At 47.0% G+C, this 17,985-nt stretch overlaps 1 protein-coding gene across 3 annotated transcripts in view; it reads left to right on the top strand.

Moving 5' to 3' along the window:
• Tep1 (telomerase associated protein 1) overlaps positions 1 to 16,790 on the top strand; it is a 39,362-nt gene extending 22,572 nt beyond the window's left edge. For all 3 annotated transcript variants that reach the window (XM_046461376.2, XM_046461375.2, XM_046461374.2), the window contains exons 20-55: positions 442 to 562; positions 1,392 to 1,516; positions 1,792 to 1,905; positions 1,999 to 2,116; positions 2,284 to 2,478; positions 2,595 to 2,770; positions 2,848 to 3,004; positions 3,141 to 3,320; positions 3,769 to 3,861; positions 4,133 to 4,265; positions 4,424 to 4,574; positions 4,835 to 4,968; positions 5,155 to 5,243; positions 5,510 to 5,624; positions 6,078 to 6,318; positions 6,501 to 6,624; positions 7,370 to 7,494; positions 7,618 to 7,717; positions 7,894 to 8,049; positions 8,193 to 8,405; positions 8,653 to 8,806; positions 8,907 to 9,119; positions 9,787 to 9,947; positions 10,181 to 10,294; positions 11,197 to 11,304; positions 11,680 to 11,812; positions 11,904 to 11,980; positions 12,089 to 12,221; positions 12,360 to 12,496; positions 12,658 to 12,782; positions 13,944 to 14,090; positions 14,238 to 14,334; positions 15,476 to 15,581; positions 15,688 to 15,905; positions 16,019 to 16,123; positions 16,366 to 16,790. In XM_046461376.2, coding sequence (XP_046317332.1) covers positions 442 to 562; positions 1,392 to 1,516; positions 1,792 to 1,905; positions 1,999 to 2,116; positions 2,284 to 2,478; positions 2,595 to 2,770; positions 2,848 to 3,004; positions 3,141 to 3,320; positions 3,769 to 3,861; positions 4,133 to 4,265; positions 4,424 to 4,574; positions 4,835 to 4,968; positions 5,155 to 5,243; positions 5,510 to 5,624; positions 6,078 to 6,318; positions 6,501 to 6,624; positions 7,370 to 7,494; positions 7,618 to 7,717; positions 7,894 to 8,049; positions 8,193 to 8,405; positions 8,653 to 8,806; positions 8,907 to 9,119; positions 9,787 to 9,947; positions 10,181 to 10,294; positions 11,197 to 11,304; positions 11,680 to 11,812; positions 11,904 to 11,980; positions 12,089 to 12,221; positions 12,360 to 12,496; positions 12,658 to 12,782; positions 13,944 to 14,090; positions 14,238 to 14,334; positions 15,476 to 15,581; positions 15,688 to 15,905; positions 16,019 to 16,123; positions 16,366 to 16,488 — 5,011 coding nt within the window. In that variant the 3' untranslated portion in view covers positions 16,489 to 16,790. The remainder of the gene's footprint in view (positions 1 to 441; positions 563 to 1,391; positions 1,517 to 1,791; positions 1,906 to 1,998; positions 2,117 to 2,283; positions 2,479 to 2,594; positions 2,771 to 2,847; positions 3,005 to 3,140; positions 3,321 to 3,768; positions 3,862 to 4,132; positions 4,266 to 4,423; positions 4,575 to 4,834; positions 4,969 to 5,154; positions 5,244 to 5,509; positions 5,625 to 6,077; positions 6,319 to 6,500; positions 6,625 to 7,369; positions 7,495 to 7,617; positions 7,718 to 7,893; positions 8,050 to 8,192; positions 8,406 to 8,652; positions 8,807 to 8,906; positions 9,120 to 9,786; positions 9,948 to 10,180; positions 10,295 to 11,196; positions 11,305 to 11,679; positions 11,813 to 11,903; positions 11,981 to 12,088; positions 12,222 to 12,359; positions 12,497 to 12,657; positions 12,783 to 13,943; positions 14,091 to 14,237; positions 14,335 to 15,475; positions 15,582 to 15,687; positions 15,906 to 16,018; positions 16,124 to 16,365) is intronic.
• Positions 16,791 to 17,985: the final 1,195 nt, after the last annotated feature.

Here is a 17,985-nt window from a genome sequence, read left to right as displayed (position 1 = left end):
GGCAAAGAGAAAGGGGCTTGGTCAGAGCCAGGGGCTTGAGTGGGAACTTAAGTAGTGGGCAGTCTGGGGGCTGTAAGAATGGATGAGGCCGGATCTGGGGTTGTGGCTCAGTGGTAGAGCGCTTGCCTAGCATGTGTGAGGCACTGGGTTTGATTCTCAGCAGTGCATATAAATAAAGTCCCATCAACGTCTAAAAAAATATTTTTTGAAAAAAATGGATGAGCCTGAAGGCAGGGAGTTAGTTGCCTCTTGGATGCCGTCAAGAGTAGCCTGGTCATATATAACTAATTAGAATAAAAAAAAATTAAAAAAAAAAAGAGTAGCCTGCCTTCACTTTGCTCAGTGTGAGCTAGGTCCCCATCTCCCCTGTACTTGTGCCATATTTATTCCCTGACACTGTGCCCCAGTGACTCCTGCATGTTCCTATAACCATGCCCACAGACAACTGGAAGTGTGCCTTGGAGAGGTGGAGAACTCGCAGCTGTTTGTGGGGATCCTGGGCTCTCGCTATGGCTACATCCCCCCCAACTACAACCTCCCTGATCATCCTCACTTCTCCTGGGTAAGGCAGACAAGGTTGGAAGAGGGGTTGGGGAGGAAACAGGTGGGGAAAAGTCACAGTTTGTCAGGAACCCTGTATACAGGGACTGTACACAGGCAAGTCCTTGAGGCTTGAGGTGAAACTCAGGCAGATGATTCTGTGATTGACCAGATCCTACTTGAGGAAATTCCTTTGAGAAATCTCTCTAGAATTGGCCAAGAGATGTGAGAGGTAAGAGATCTGTTTAGGTTTTGCCATCAGAGAAATCTGGATTTTGATCTCCGATTTGTCATGCACAGGTGTTGCAGCCTTGTTGGAAGCAATGTATTCTAACCCATCTTCAATTTCCCTACCTGTTAAAGAGATGCTACAACTTCTACATTGTAGGGTTATTATGAGAAATATATATATATATATATATTAGGATTGAGGGTTGAACTCAGGGGTGTTTTACTACTAAGTTACATTCCCAGCTCTTTCTCTTATTATTTATTTATTTATTTATTTATTGTGTTTATTTTATTTTTTATTTTGAATAGGGTCTTGCTAAGTTGCTGAGGGTTTTGCAAAGTTGCTGAGGCTGGCCTTGAACTTGCCATCCTCCTGCCTCAGCTTTCTGAGTCGCTGGAATTAAAGGTGTGCAACACCACACCCAGTATAAAAATCTATCTTAAAAATGCTGAATGCATGTCAAGTATTCAATAATATTAGCTGTTAGCTATCTTTTCTTGAATGTGTCTGAAGGGAGGGAGGTCTTTATTATAACAAGAGAGCCCTAGGGCCTTTGCAGTTCAAGGGAGAGATTTGTATGACTTTAGACTGAATCTGTGTCTGTGCCCTCTTTCTGCAGGTGCAACAGTACCCTTCAGGGCGCTCTGTGACAGAGATGGAGGTGATGCAGTTTCTGAATCGGAACCAACGCTTGCAGCCCTCTGCCCAAGCTCTTATCTACTTTCGGGATTCCAGTTTCCTCAGGTATCTTCTGTTTCCTCCAGGGCCAATTTTTCATCCCCAGGAGGCCAAACAGGCTCAGTCTTCTCTCCCCAACATTCAGGGGTACTCTCTGAAACAGTACTCAGGGAGAAACAATACTCAGAGAGCATGCTTTTGCACCCCAAATTAGCCTTGGAGCTGAAGTCAGGAGACCTATATTTGAGGAGTTTCAGGGAGTCACACCCATATCTGATGGCTAGAGGTGGAAGACTGGGTTCTGAGTCTAGCCTCATTCTTGGGGTGTCTTTGGTGCTCAGCTCTGTTCCAGATGCCTGGAGACCTGACTTTATTTCTGAGTCAAAAGAGGCTGCACATCGCATCTCAGAACTGAAGAGCTACCTGAGCAGACAGAAAGAGATTACCTGCCGCAGGTGAGCTGAGGGAGGTAGAGAGCACCTGTATATAGAGATATAGTGGGGGAGCCAGGACCACTCTGACTGTGGTTGTGCTTGTTTTCCCTGCAGATATTCCTGTGAATGGGGGGGCGTAGCAGCTGGCCGGCCCTATGTTGGGGGACTGGAGGAGTTTGGGCAGTTGGTTCTCCAGGATGTATGGAATATGATCCAGAATCTTTACCTACAGGTCAGCATGAGGGCTGATAGCCAGAGCAAAGGAGAGGGTATAAGTGGTCTGGGTAGTCCTGCATGAGAAGTATCAGGGTAGGGGCTCTGTTTAGGCCTGGGGGTATTGAGGAGCATGAAAACATGGAACCTATATGCCTTATATACCTATACCCCATATACCTTCAGCCTGGGGCCCAGATGGAACAGCCAGTCCCCATCCCTGATGATGACTTGGTCCAGGCCACCTTTCAGCAGCAGCGGAACCCACCAAGTCCTGCCCGACTGCGCCTCCTTCAGGACACAGTGCGGCATCTGATGCAGCCCCATGGGAGGCTGAGCCTGGTGACTGGGCAGTCAGGACAAGGAAAGACGACCTTCCTGGTATGAGTCTCAAAGGCCCAAGCAGTGGGGAGGGCTGTATGGGCTAAGGAGGTGGGACATGGCGCACTTGGGCATGTAATAAAATGTGACTGTGTTTCTGTTCCTTTCCCATGCAGGCATCCCTTGTGTCAGCCATGCAGGCTCCTGATGGGGCCAAGGTGGCCCCCTTAGTCTTCTTCCATTTTTCAGGGGCCCGCCCTGACCAGGGTCTTGCCCTCAATTTGCTCAGACGCCTCTGTACATATCTACACAGAAAACTGCAAGAATCCAGTGCCCTGCCCAGCACTTACCGGTACGTATCCCCTGGTCACCCAGCCTCATTGCTATATCTCTGTCTCCCACTAACCCTGGCTTCTCCTCTGCATGCAGAGGCCTGGTGTGGGAGCTGCATCAGAGGCTGCTGCCCAAGGCTGCTCAGTGCCTGCAACCTGACCAGTCCCTGGTCTTGATCATTGATGGGGCCGACAGGTTGGTGGACCAGAATGGGCATCAGATCTCAGACTGGATCCCAAAGTCCCTTCCCCGGGTGAGTATGAAATGGAAGTGGGGGTGGGAGACAGGTTAGAGAGAAGGAGGGATGGTATTGGGAGGAGAGGGGCCTCTCTAATGTTGTTCTCCCCATCTTTTTCCTACTTCTTTGGTCCTTTGCCTGATTATCCCAGTGGGTACACCTTGTGCTGAGCATGTCTAGTGACTCAGGTCTTGGGGAGACCCTTGAGCAGAGCCAAGGTGCTCACGTTGTGGCCCTGGGGCCTCTGGAGCCATCTGCCCGGGCCCAGCTGGTGAGAGAGGAGCTGGTACTGTATGGAAAGCGGCTGGAAGAGTCACCTTTTAACAACCAGGTTGGACCCAGGCCAGGGTTGACTGGGTATGTGGGGTGGATCTGGAAGTGCTGAAGCTGTAGTGTACTGAGGCTGCCAGCTGCCTCACAGAGACAGCTGTTTTGTTTTCTCAAATACTCCCTACCAGGGGAAGTTGTTAATACGATAACACGATTCCTTGTAAAATCACCCAGATGTTTTCCCCTGGTGAGTGGTCTATTGGAGTGAGGGTTGAGTAAAGCTGTGGTTCTGGAGGGTAGGTTTGCAAAACCCTCAAGAAAGTTTCCCTGACAGAGAGGCTGGCTGGGAAGTAGGAGGGATGATTGTATCCTGAGGTGATGCCATGGACCTGTCCCCTGATGGGACTCTCAGAAGAGGAGTTGTCTTGCATTTAGTTTGGTGCTGGGGGCAGAGGCAGGCAGTGGTTGGCTTCCTGGTTCCTACACTGAATCTTCTGAGGTCTCATCAGATGCGGCTGCTGCTGGTGAAGAGGGGGTCAGGTTTGCCACTCTACCTGCGCCTGGTCACTGATCACCTGAGACTCTTTACAGTCTATGAACAGGTTGGTTGCTCCGTAATCTCTAAGTCTTGACCCACTTCACATTCTTCTTTCAGCTTCTTGGACTTATCTCACCTCCAATCTGTCATCCTTTGCCATCTGTGATCACCTACTCCCATCCTCACCGTACCCTACCACCACTTCTTTCCCACCTGTTTCTTTTTACTTTTTCATTCCTTCCCACTCTTCTTTCTGTTGCTTCTCTCTTACTCTGCCACCAAAGTTACCTTTCCGCCTCCTGCAATGACAAAGTCTAGTCTCCTTCCTCTCCCAGGTGTCTGAGAGATTGCGGACCCTGCCTGCAACTCTCCCCCTGCTGCTGCAGTACATCCTGAGCACTCTGGAGCAAGAGCATGGCCATGATGTCCTCCCACAAGCCTTGGCTACCCTCGAAGTCACACATAATGGTTAGTGGTTGGGGAAGACTGGGAAAGGCTGAGGGTTTAGGGGTCAGATAAACTTGGTTCTGGTGGGATCTCTGCCAGTAGTGAAGGAGGGATCAAGTGCTATAGGGGTGGGTACACTGTGTGGTTAGGTTTGGACCTCAGAGAACTTGGGTTTTCAGGTCTGACTATGGACCAGCTGCATGCAGTGCTGAGTGCGTGGCAGATTCTTCCCAGCAGGACTCAGAGCTGGGAAGAAGCAGTGGATGCTGTTAACAATGGAGACCCCTATCCCATGGGCCCCTTCGCTTACCTCATCCAGAGTTTGCGCAGGTACAGGTGTCCCCAGCTGAGTCCCCACCAACCTCACTTTGCCTTCCCATCTTTGAGCCAGGGCTCCATGTAATCCTTTCTTCATCCTACACTTCCTTTCCTATAGCCCCAATGCCTCCTTTCCAAGCCTTTAGGGAGCTGCTGCTCTAGTTACCACTGTTTGGGGGTGATAACAGGAGCCCATTGCTCTGCCAGGTTGCTCAATGACAGATCTCCTCCTTCTTCCCCTCTGCTCCTCTCCTCTCCTCTCTTGAGGACAGTTTGCTGGGAGAAGGCCCTCTGGAGCGCCCTGGTGCCCGCCTTTGCCTTCCTGATGGGCCCCTGAGGACAGCAGCTAAACATCGCTATGGGAAGAGGCCAGGGCTGGAGAACACAGCACACATCCTCATTGCAGGTGATTGTAACCCGCATCAGCTTGGGTACTGGACCTGGAGGCCAGGCCCACCTACTGGCTGGCACTTCCTATCTGCTGGACACTTCACTTGCTACTCTAGCAGTCAGATGAGTATGCTGTAGCATGAGAGATATGATCTTGGGGATACTGCAGGGCTGAGTGAGCTCTTTTTTATGTCTGTTACAGCTCAGCTCTGGAAAACCTGTGGTCCTGATGCCTTAAGCACCTTCCAAAGTTGCCCTCCTGAGGCTCTGGGAGACCTGCCTTACCACCTGGTTAGTCCCCAGACCTCATAGTCACCTTTTCCCAAATAATGTCTTTGGCTATTCTTAGACCCTTCCCCTTGACCACTACTACTATCACCACTGCCATTACTGCCCTCCACATTCCATTTGCCTCTCTCCTTTTATTTTTCCTGCCTTCCTTCTTCAGGTCCTTTAACCTGGGTGTAGGTCTTGGCTGCACAGGCAGGGCTAAGAGCAGATTGTCCCTTCTCAGGGACCTCTTCACATTCCTAATGAATTCAATCTGACCTCCCCAGCTCCATAGTGGGAACCATGGCCTTCTTGCAGAGTTCCTCACTAGTCTCCATGTGGTGGCCGCACACCTGGAATTGGGTCTGATCCCTCGGCTCTTGGAGGCTCATGCTCTCTATGGTGAGATGTGTCACTGCGACTTTTTTTCTCTAAGGCATGGGACTCCTGAGTGTGATCATAAGGGACCTGTGCAGAGGGAGGTATAATAGGAAAAAGAGCCAAATTTCCATTCCAGGTTGAAAATACCAAGAGGGTAAGTGAATGAGCCTCAGGAGATCTTTTGCTTAAATCTCTTAGATTAGAGGGTCTGACTTTTATTTAGTGCACAAAAAATTATCTAGGAAACCTGCTTGAATGGCAGCTCCAGAGATGTCCAGATACTGCTTTTCTAGCTCTGGAGTGGGGCCCAAAGCTTTATCCTTTGAACAGGTGTTTCTGATCTGAGGCTGGAAGGCCACACTTTGAGACTTACTGTTTGAGGCACACCATATGTTTTTATTTGGTACTGAAGTTAGTGGGGTCTAGCCTGGCTCCCCAGTGACACTCTATCTCACTTCACTTTTTTTTTTATAGCTTCTTCAGTCTCTGAAGAGGAACAAATGGTCCCTGAGGCTAATGTTGCCGTATTCCGCACCTTCCTGCAGCAGCAGGCTCCAATCCTCAGCCAATACCCACTACTCCTGTACCAGCAGGCAGTCAACCAGCCTCTGGACTCACCTCTTTGCTGCCAGGCTCCTTTGCTGTCCCAGCGCTGGCACCTCCAGCGTACACTACATTGGCTTAATAAACCCCAGACCATGGGGGATCAGCAAAAGTAAGACCCTTGATGCCAAGTCCTGCAAAGCCCACAGAGAACAGCTATAGCCCTTTTTGAAAGTGGAGAAGAAAGGACAGACCAGAATCACCATGGAGGGGAATTTCAGGCACAGAAATGAAATATATTCCCATTTGCTTTCTTCCATTCAGTTTCTTTCTTTATTCCTATTTTTCCTCCAGCTCCAGCTTGTCTCTGGCAGTTTCCTCATCTCCTACTGCTGTGGCCTTCTCCCCCAGTGAGCAAAGAGCGGCTGTGGGAACTGCCAATGGGACAGTTTACCTATTGGACCTGAGAACTTGGCAGGTGTGACACTCAAGGCAGGCCAGAAGTTACATTCAGAAAACCTTCATAGATTACCCTGAAGCCCTGGAGAAACCATACACACCCATAATCATCCTGTTTGATTAGCAACTTGACTCCCCTCACATTGGGTCAAAGGACTTGGTCAGAAAGTCAATACTAAGTATTGCAGGGAGCTTGGTCTTGGCACATTGTCTCTGTCCACTAAGTGATCAGCCATACTGGGAGGTAACACAGACAAGGTTAGAAAGGAACCAAAACAGCTGTTGCCATAATTAAGAGCTGTGTGAGTTGTATTAGAAAGAGGGACACAGAATAGAGAAGGGTAGGCCTTTTGGGTTGAGTGAGGAGCCTCAGAAAAGACACAGGAGATGTTCCTTATAAATTTCTGGGAACAATTTCAGCAGAAGGTAATGGCAGATTAGGCTGGGGAGGGGAGTCCCATAGCCACAGCTTCCTTCTTCTCTTCCTACCACTTGTTGTAACCCCCATATATATATGTATATAACTTCACTCCCTCAGACCCATGAAACCCCATGACTTGGGGAACAGGAATAGGGTTTGGAGTGAAGATTTTTCCCTACTTGGATCATGAGCCCCACTAGAAGTTGTGTTATAGCTGGGAATGTAGAGAGCTAAGGGCTTAAGCCCTTCTTGTCTTAGTCTCATTTTTGGTTGGGGCCTGGAGTGGTTGGACATGGAGGGTGGAGGGAGTGGCCGAGCCATGCCTCCCTGCTTGCTCTCATAGGAGGAGAAGTCTGTGGTGAGTGGCTGTGATGGAATCTCCTCTTGTGCATTCCTCTCAGAGAGTGCCCTTTTCCTTACTGCCTTCGATGGGCTACTGGAGCTCTGGGACCTGCAGCATGGTTGTCGGTAAGGGTTTCTTTCCCCATGTCTCCTAGTGAGGACTCCCTTTACTTTCCTTGGGAAAAAGGAATGAGGAGGGAGCCTATGGCTAGGCAGCCCCAGAGACCTGACTTTGTCTTCCTGGGACAGGGTGCTTCAGACCAAGGCTCACCAGTACCAAATCACCGGCTGCTGCCTGAGCCCAGACCGCAGGCTGCTGGCTACTGTGTGCCTTGGAGGATGCCTAAAGGTAATGACAAAGTGGTCCTAAATTGTGAGTGAGCCTTGTAAGTTTGTTCTCTCCATATGGCAGGGAGATCCTACCTGCTGAGGTAGGAGACTAAACAAGGTAGCCTCTGGAGCTTTGGGACTAAGAAACTCTGGCATCTGTATTCATACCCTGAAGCTTCTTCTCTCTCTCTTTAGCTGTGGGACACAGTTCGTGGGCAACTGGCCTTTCGACACACCTGTCCCAAGTCCCTGAACTGTATTGCCTTCCACCCTGAAGGGCAGGTAGTAGCCACAGGCAGCTGGGGTGGCAGTGTCAGCTTCTTCCGGGTGGATGGCCTCCAAGTCATCAAGGTAAGGTCCTGTGTAATCCCTGGGGAGGAAGCACTTGAGGACAGGAGTGGGAGGAAGGAAATGATGGACATTTGCATTCTGTATCACTTAGGGCTTATGCTAAGAGTAGGCCCTGACATTTCCATTTTGGTCTCCTGGTGTAGGAACTGGGTGCCCCAGGAGCCTCTGTCCGGACATTGGCCTTCAATGTTCCTGGAAGGGTTGTGGCTGTTGGCCGGCTGGACAGGACAGTGGAGCTGTGGGCCTGGCAAGATGGGGCACGACTGGCTGCCTTCTCCGCCCACTGTGGCTTTGTTGCTGCTGTGCTTTTCCTGAATGCCGGGTGCCAGTTGCTGACAGCTGGAGAGGATGGCAAGGTCAGTTTACAGAGGGCACATTGTGGGTTTCTAGGAGGGAGTAGTGAAGATAGAAAATACTTGAGTGAAGGCAGGGGGCTTTGTCAAGGTGATTGGAGTCACAGATGGTGGCAGCTACAGGGAGAGTGGTGTGGTATATGCATGGGCAGTTCTCATGGAAGGACATTACTGGGGTGACTGTACCTTTGGTGGGAAGTACCGGGTGGTAGAGATGGAGTATCCTTAAGTCATTTTTTCCTGTTCCCAGGTTCAAGTGTGGTCAGGGTCTCTGGGACAGCCTCAGGGATGTCTGGGCTCTCTTCCTGTCTCTCCTGCCCTTTCTGTGGCTCTCAGCCCAGATGGTGACCGGGTGGCTGTTGGGTACAGAGCAGATGGCATTAGGATCTACAAAATATCTTCAGGTACCAAAGGGAAAGTGGATGGGTTTTTGTACTTTTGGAAAGAGCATACGTCTTGCTCCACCCCTTTTCAAATGTCTTACTCTCTTCTCGTATTCCATAGGTTCCCAGGGAGCTCAGTGTCAGGTGCTAGATGTAGCAGTGTCTGCACTGGCCTGGCTAAGCTCCAAGGTGTTGGTGAGTGGTGCAGAAGACGGATCCCTGCAGGGCTGGGTGCTCAAGAAACAATCCCTCCAGTCCCTCTGGCTCCTGTCCAGATCCCAGAAGCCTGTGCTGGGACTGGCCACCTCCCAGGAACTCTTGGCTGCTGCCTCAGGTACTACTGAACAGAGGGCAGGATTAGCAAATTATTCCTTTAAATATGCTAATACCTGCCTTCAAGTTATAATTACATACATGTATGTGTGAGAACACATACACATGGGCAATGTCTGTTTGCTTACAACTTTCATGGTGCTTTGAATGCATTTGTCTTCTATAATCATTGTAGACTGTTTCTTCTTGTTCCCCTACCCTCATTTTGGGACCTCTAAACTCCCAGTAATGCTTTGAGTTTCTGCCCAGTGAGAGAAACACATAAAAGTGTGAACAGGTGGGTTTCCCTCAGGAGGAGAGAGAGATGTGAGGTGAAAATGCAGAATGGGCTTGGTTCTCTGTGGCCAGAGGCTTGATGTTCACGAATAGTAAGCTGAAAGTGACACTGCACCCTTGAGAAGGGGAGGGCCCTGGAGCAGCTGCCCTGTGAAGTTAGAGAGAGATGTGGAGCTCCTTGCCTAAGCTACAGAGCTGGAGCTGGGAGTTGCCGAGCATTTCTGTGTGACCCTTGACCAGGGCCTCTCCACATCAAGTGACTCACTGCCTCCCTCCCTTGAAGCTGTAGCTTTAGACATCACCCTTAGCCCACGTGATTGCCTTTGTCTCTGGCCTCCCAAGACTATCTTGCTCCTTCCTTCAGAAATCCTTCTATTCTGTTTCCAATGCAGAGGATTTCACGGTGCGGCTGTGGTCGAGGCAGTTGCTGACACAGCCGCTTAAGGCAGAAGACTTTCCCTGTGACACTGAGCTCCTGGGACACCAGGGCCCTGTAAACTGCTGCAGCTTCAGCTCTGATGGAGGCAGACTGGCCACTGGGGGCAGGGATCGGGTGAGCTGAACAGGGACACATCCCCAGGGCCCTGCAGCCTTTCGGGTTCCTGGATTTCTTAAACAACCCATTTCCCAGCACTTCCTCCTGCTTTTTGCTCTGCCAAATCTCCTGCAAATCTTTCTATCATCTCTTGTGCTCCCTCTCCTGAAAACTTTTTACCTGAAATGGCCCTTGTTTTCCTATCTCCCTCCTATGATCCTGATTGTCTGCTGTCCTTGGAACCTATCCAGAATCTTCTCTGCTGGGACGTGAGGATGCCCCAAACCCCTCTTCTGATTCGCTCTTTCCCTGCCTGTCATCGTGACTGGGTCACTGGATGCTCCTGGACCAAAAACAACCTTCTGGTGAGTGCCAGAATAGGGGCAGCAGAGTCCAGCAGTATTCCTGGGGGAAGACAACACTCCTTTTCTAGCACTTGTTAATAATAATCATATCTAACATTTACAAAGTACTTAGTGCCGTTTACTGAGTGCCAGGCTCATTTGAAGCTCTTTGAATAATATTGTTACATTTAATCTTTATAGTACCCTGTAAAGTACCTACTCGTTTATCTTTATTTTACAGATTCAGATAGAATAATGAACATTTTCCAAAGTCATGTCAATTATAAAGCTAAGCCAATAAACATTCTGATAGAAAAGCCCATGTTCTTAACAATAAGACAATACTGTCTCTTTAGAGCTTGGGATTCCCTGGCTCTGCAGCTTGAAGGTACTGCTATGACTTCTTTGGTTCTAAGGCACAACTTGAGTCTCAAATTTTGCACTTAGTTTTGGTAAAGCCTAGTTTTCCATTGTAGAGAAGAGATGAGAAAGGAGGGAATATCAGTTGAATAGTTTATCCTACCCCTGCCTTTTAGACAGACAGAGCTCTCCTTAGCATTGTGGATTTTTCACCTTTATCTGGATTTGTTGATTGACGTAATATTAACCATAAGAATAATAATTTTTATGCTCTGTGTACCAGGCAGAGTGTTAAGTCCTTTATATAGAGGCACCCAGCCCCCAAATCACTGTCTCAAAAGAGATACACTATCATTATGTTCCTTGAATAGTTGAGCAGCCCAAGGCTCAGAGAGATAAACTTGCCCCAGATCACAAAGCAATGAATAGTCAAGCTGGGATTGAGCCTGGGATAGCCCATGCTCTTGATTACAAGGCTTATTACCCTCCAGTCCACATTGTGAACATACAGAGATGCTGAAGAGATGCCAATAGTCCCACTCTTCTGACTTCTGCCTCTGCAGCTCTCCTGCTCCACGGATGGCTCTGTGGGGCTCTGGGACCCAGATTCGGGACAGCAGCTTGGCCAGTTCCGGGGCCATCAGAGTGCCGTGAGCACTGTAGTGGCTGTGGTGAGAATGCAACAGAGTTTTCTGGGTGTTTCTGGAAATGATAGGGGGCTTTGGGAGGCTGGACGCATTGAGTACCTAGTCTAGGAGTGAAAAGAATGAGATACTTGGGATTGGATTATAGGGTTGAGGCTGAGGGTTGATATGAGGAAAGAGAGAGGGCGAGAAAAATACAGAGAGAGATGGAAACATGAAAATATGGCATCTTAGTATCATGACTTTGTGGCAGGATTGTAGGCCTGAGCCACCCAACTCCACTGTTCCTGAGTTCTCCTCATTCTTTGACATCTTCCCAGTCCCTGATGCTCTTAGAGGGAGTCCTACTTCCCATGTCCTTCTCAGTATGACTCTGTTCTGATCCTGTGCTCTTGGGGGCAGGAGGAACATGTGGTGTCCGTGGGCCGGGATGGGGCCTTGAAGGTGTGGGACCATCAGGGCGTGGAGCTGACCAGCATCCCTGCTCACTCAGGACCCATCAGCCACTGTGCAGCTGCCCTGGAACCCTGCCCAGGTAGTGACATGTCACCCATCTCCCTTCCTCCCTGCCTCTTTTCTGCTCCCTTGCTTCTCTCCTTCTTCTGACCTGGTCTGTCTCTTATCAGCTGGACAGCCTGGATCAGAGCTTCTAGTGGTGACTGTTGGACTGGATGGGGCCACACGGTTGTGGCATCCTCTCTTGGTGAGTTCCCTGCAAAAAACTGGGGTGGGGGAAGGTGTCGAAGGTATGTGGGATAATCATCTGTAGGGGCAGACCCCTTAATGGCCCATCTGAAACCCTTCCTCCTAGGTGTGCCAAAAACACACCCTTCTGGGACACAGTGGCCCAGTCAGTGCAGCTGCTGTTTCAGAGACCTCAGGCCTCTTGCTCACATCCTCAGAGGATGGTTCTGTGCGGCTCTGGCAGGTACCTAAAGAAACAGGTAAGTGAGGTATGGACAGAGGCAAGGCATGAGAGAGGGTTGTGTTACCAACACAGATAAGGTCAAGGGTAACTGCTGTCATTTCTTGTAGCCTAGTAGTAGCTTAACTCCTAACAAATCACTTCCTGCCTTTTCCAGATGAAATATACAGACCTAAGAGTTCTGCAGCCATCACTGCTGTGGCCTGGGCACCAGATGGTTCTGTGGCAGTGTCTGGCAATCAAGTTGGGGAATTAACTCTGTGGCAGGAAGCTAAGTCTGTGGCCACAGCACAGGTGAGTTGAGGCAATTCATTTCTCTGTCCACATGAATTCTGCCCTGGTTGTGTATTTCCTGGTATCTGCTAGGGCTAGAGGTTTCTTGTATGTCTGGGAGGGGAAAGAAGGTTAATCCTGGGTCCTCAAAAATACTGAATGAAACTTGTCTTATGCACCAGGCTCCAGGCCGTGTCAGTGCTCTGATCTGGTACTCAGCACACACCTTCTTTGTCCTCAGTGCTGATGAAAAGATCAGTGAGTGGCAAGTGGAACTACAGAAGGATTCAACATCCAGAAATTTCAGGTGAAACAAAGCAGCTGGGTGAATGTAGTAGGAATGGTCGTTTCCCTGTACTAGGGATTTTATTCAAATAACTCCACTCCTGCTTCTGAACAAGGTCAATAGGTTGTTAGTTGTTGTGCAGGCAATTGTTTTCTGCTTCCAGTCATGACAATTTAAATGAATAATTCTCAAATGCCCACTTGATGACAGGCTCTGAGCCAGGCAGTGTGAACCAGATACAAATGAATTTTATTAACTAAGGAAGCCTACAGTTGTTTTGGGGACTGCAGAATTTGAGAAATTGTAGGAAAGAGTTGACATTTGAGATTGGGCATAAAGAATGGAAAGGACTTTTCTGGACTAGTAAAAGAAGTTCCCTTCTTTTAGTGTTTCCTGAAAAGGAAGTAGCATTAATGAAGTTCTGAGGGCATGAGGGTACATAATGTTCTGAGTGTAGCCAAGATCTTGGGTTCTTGCAGGGAGAGGCAGCTGGGCAGGTGGAGGATTAGGTTGAAAAGGTAAACTGGGGCTAGGTTGTAGAGAGTACAGTGCTGAGTATTTTGAGTAGAATTATGATATGAATTTTATTTATCATTTATTTATTTTACTTATTTATATTCTTGGTGCTGAAGATCAAGCCCAAGGTTGCACACACACTAAGCACACACTGTTCCACTGAACTACACCCCTATTCCCCATGATCTGAACTTTAGAAAGAGAACTCTAGTGATAATATACAGGATGGACCGTGATGGAGAAATACTAAGAGAAGACACAGTGTAAGCCCTGATATGGGCAGTAGAGATGAGAAGAAAAGATACAGATTTAAGTATGTGTCGTGGATAGAATCCACAGGACTTATTGATCCGTTGCAGGTAGGAATATGAGGGAAAAATAAAAATGTTAGAAATTCCTAGTTTGAGCAAGCAAAGGAACAGTGATGGTGAATATAAGAAAAATACGGGCTGAGAACATCAGTCAGTTGTAGAGAATTTGTCTCGCATGCTCAAGGTCCTGGGTTTGATCCCTAGTCCTGCAAAAACAAACAGAAAAATGAGGAACAGGGTTTGGGGGGGGGGCACTAGTGTCTTTTGCTTTGTACTTTACTCATGAAGAATTCATGGGGAACTAAGGGAGGTTAACTAAAGTAGGATCTTTGTCTGTCCATGTATATTTTTCTAGCTATAGTCTTCACCTAAAACAAGTTCTGCAAGATGTGGGGGTGCTGATAGGGCTGGGCCTGGCCCCTGATGGATGTTCCCTCATCTTGGCCAAAGCAGATTTGGAATTACTACACATGAAGCCAGGGGATGCTCCCTCTGTAATAGGGTAAGATCTGAAATGCTCTTCTCCCCTAAGCTGGAGAAAGAAAAAGTGGGATAGTGGTTACCCTGAAGTCGAGTACAACTTAGAACAAACACTGAGGTCTTTAAGAAAAGTGGTCCTAGCTCAGCCTCTCACTTTCTTATAAACCAGGAAAAAGTATGCACGACATCCTGTGATATTGTCCACTCACAAGGAGTATGGTGTGTTTTTCCTGCAGCCAGGGAACCCTGGATTTCTTTCTTTCTGGGTAAGTCCTATTTGATATGTGTTAAAGCTGACATTTGTCTAGGACCCGTGTTTTGAAACCATGAGGTCCATCATGCAGGATATGGGGAAGGGAAATGCATTTGGCTTCAAATCTCCTTATCCTCCTTATCCTTATCAGCTAGAGCAACACTATTTTAGAGCTTTAGATATGTGAGATTTCATTGGTACAAAAAAGAGTTCTACTTTCTTAAACATCGTGGGAAATTATAAACCTAGGAGCTTTCTCAATGCATTTTTTTCCCCCACATCTCTTGTCTTGCTGCTGTGAATGTTAGCATCTTGCAGGCAAGGATTGCATCTTGTCTCTCTCATCATGCTTAGCAGATAGTTACCTTGTAGGCATCTGATACTTCCTAGATGTTTACTTCAAGGATGAGCCCCTTGTCTCCAGAAAGTTTATTAAATCCTGACCTGCTATGTATTAAAGCCTATCCATGACCCAGTGATTCCACTTCTAAGCATATCCCTAAAAGAAATGAGTGCACCTTCTCTCAAAAGATAAGTATAAGAATGATGACAGCAGCTTTATTTTTTATAACCCAAACAACCTAAAAGTCTATATATAGGAAAAAGATAATTTGTCAAATATTTATACAAAGGAATGCTACATGGCAATAAAAAAAGAATGTTATATTGAATGTTGATGAATGAAACAATACAGACTTATATCATAAGCATTTTTCTAGGCAAAGGAAGCTGGACTCAGAGGAGTCCGTACTACACAATTGCACTTAGTTGAAGTTCCAGAACAAGCAAATTACTTGTGGTGACAGAAGTCAGAATGTTGTTGGCTCTGGGGATAGCCTGGAATTGACTAGGAAGGGGCAAGAGGGTAACTTTGGGGGTGGTGGCATGGATGCATGTATAAAAATTCCTTGCGATATACATTTAAGATTTGTGTACTTCACTGTATCTACATTATAATATTTATCTTTTTTCATGTGGTGCTAGGGATTCAACCCAGGTCCTTGCACATGCTAGTCAAGTGCTTTATCAACTGAGCTATATTCCCAGCCCTATACTATACTTTTAAAAAAGCATCCTGACCATCCTAGAGCAGAAAACTCTTGCTTCATCCAACAGATATGGATAGCTAAACAAAGTTACCTGTCTTTTCACAGAAACAAAAGGAATCAGGAGAGTTTGAAGAAATCCCTGATTTTGACTTGAATTTAGATAATCCTAGTAGGACCCTGATAACAATAACTCAGGCCAAACCTGAATCTGGTGAGTGGGAATAGAAGGACCCAAGGATCCCTAAGATGTTTTAGGGGACCTCGAAGTCCCTTCAGGGCCTGAGATCTGGCTCTAACTATCTCTTTACAAATGGCAGAGTCCTCATTTTTGTGTGCCAGTTCTGATGGGATGCTGTGGAACCTGGCTGAATGCACCCCTGAAGGAGAATGGACCACAGGTCATCTCTGGCAGAAAAAAGTAAAAATGCCTAAAACCCAGACTCCAGAAACAGACTCATCTGTGTGCTGTGAATTAGATACCAACATGGAATCCTGGCAGACAACCACACATCTAAAGACACGGCAGCGTAGAAAGGTGAGTTTGAGGGAGGGGTCACAAATATAGCAGAGGAGGCTCTAGGTCTACACAGCAGGCTTCTATGCTTCCTTAACTGAGGACTCACCATGCCACTGTCCCATTCCTTTCAGATTCACTCAGGCTCTGTCACAGCCCTCCATGTGCTGCCTGAATTGCTGGTGACAGCTTCAAAGGATAGAGATGTTAAGCTGTGGGAGAGACCCAGTATGCAACTGGTAAGTGTGTGTGTGTGTGTGTGTGTGTGTGTGTATGCATGTGCAATAGGGGCTAATGGAATATTGCAAGAGAACAAATTTAGGGTAAGGGCAAAAGATTTTTAAAAATCTGTTTCTTAAATCCCTCTTGTGCTGACTTACCTGTTTCTAAATAAAAGACACTGACATGAGTGAAAAATAAGTTAGGAAGGAGACCCTAATCTTGTAGCCCTCACCGACTCTTGTTTTCATTCCTTTTTTAGCTGGGCCTATTCCGATGTGAAGGGGCAGTGAGCTGCTTGGAACCTTGGCTGGGACCCAACTCTACCCTGCACCTTGCTGTGGGAGACACACAAGGCAACGTGTACTTTCTGTGCTGGGAATGAAAGTGTACTACTCATGGGAAGGATGATACCACTTGTGCTACAGATGCAAAGCCTGAAGACACCAGTGGCTATTTTCTTTTCTTTTTTGTTTCTTTTTATTTTTGGTATTGGGGATTGAATTCAGGAACACTTAACCACTAAGCCACATTCTCAGCCCTTTTTTAATTTTTGAGAGAGGTGCTCCCTAAGTTCTTAAGGCTGGCTTTGAATTTGTAATTCTTCTGCCTCAGCCTCCCCAGTCTCTGGCTCCCAGGGGCTATTTTCTTAGTAAGATTATAAAAATAAAGTGTCAGAAACTCTTACATACAGCCCTGCTTGTGTTTTCATGTGCATTTAGATCAAGAATATGGATATTCTGATGTTTCTATTTTGATTTCACATTAAGTATTACTAGAACTGCAAGAAAGTGAGCCACATCTGTACTCTTTGAAACTGCTTTAGATTCCTGGAGGAGGAACAAGAGTGATCTTTACCAACACTTGGTTTGATTAGAGAGCTAAAGAACTCTCATTTGATGGAAGATAAAGTTAGTGAGGGAAGGAATACAGCATCAGAGCATTTAGAAAGAACTAGCATAGGGCTGGCAATGTAGTTGAGAAGTACAGCATCAGGGCATTTAGAAAGAACTAGCATAGGGCTGGCAATGTAGTTGAGAAGTACAGCATCAGGGCATTTAGAAAGAACTAGTATAGGGCTGGCAATGTAGTTGAGAAGTACAGTGCTCATCTCATTTGTCTGAGGCCATGGGTTCAATCCCCAGCACTGTGAAAGAAAAACAAAACTGGAATGTAAGTAGGACAACATTAGGTTCCTCACGTAGAAACAGCCCTCTTCTCAGAACTAATTGCCCAGATGAAAGGTGAGAAGCCAAGGCACTAAAACCAGATCCAGTCTCCTTTGGCTTGCCACATGACTTGGAAACATTAGTCACCAGAGTAATTGACATTCTTGGGAAAAAAAAAAAAATCACAAAATTGTGTCTCTTTCAAATTGAGGTTTACAAAGCCTCAAACATGTTGGAAGGTGAAACATTCTTATTCATGGACTTACTGTGGACTTACATGGTCTTACTACAGGAAAACAAGAGCTTTTTAAGTACTTACTACAATACATATTTTTTTTCAGTTGTGGATGGACACAATACCTTTATTTTATTTATTTATTTTTATGTGGTGCTGAGGATTGAACCTAGCGCTGGGAGGCAAGCATTCTACCACTGAGCTACAACCCCAGCCCTCTAGAACCTTTTGTTTTCCCAAAATTCTATCTTATGGATGAGGTAATTCCTTTAGGCTCCTTCTAAGGCTTAAGGAAGAAGGAAACTCTTCAAGAATTCAAGGACTTATGTATAAGACAAGCCAGGACTATATGACAGGGATTTTGTTCTGGGTCAATAGGATTCTCTCATAGATATATCACTGCACTGTGGGATACAAATGTATTTTAAGAATTTGGGGAGTTTAGGTGTACTGCAATTTGCTGTCACTTTGCCCAGAT

Source organism: Marmota monax, unplaced genomic scaffold (genome assembly GCF_021218885.2).
Source record: "Marmota monax isolate L192 unplaced genomic scaffold, Marmota_monax_Labrador192_F-V1.1 WCK01_AAM20220418_F8-fsc00001, whole genome shotgun sequence".
Taxonomy (NCBI): domain Eukaryota; kingdom Metazoa; phylum Chordata; class Mammalia; order Rodentia; family Sciuridae; genus Marmota; species Marmota monax.
Note: the sequence above shows the minus strand (reverse complement) of the source record. Positions and strands in the feature narration are given on the sequence as shown.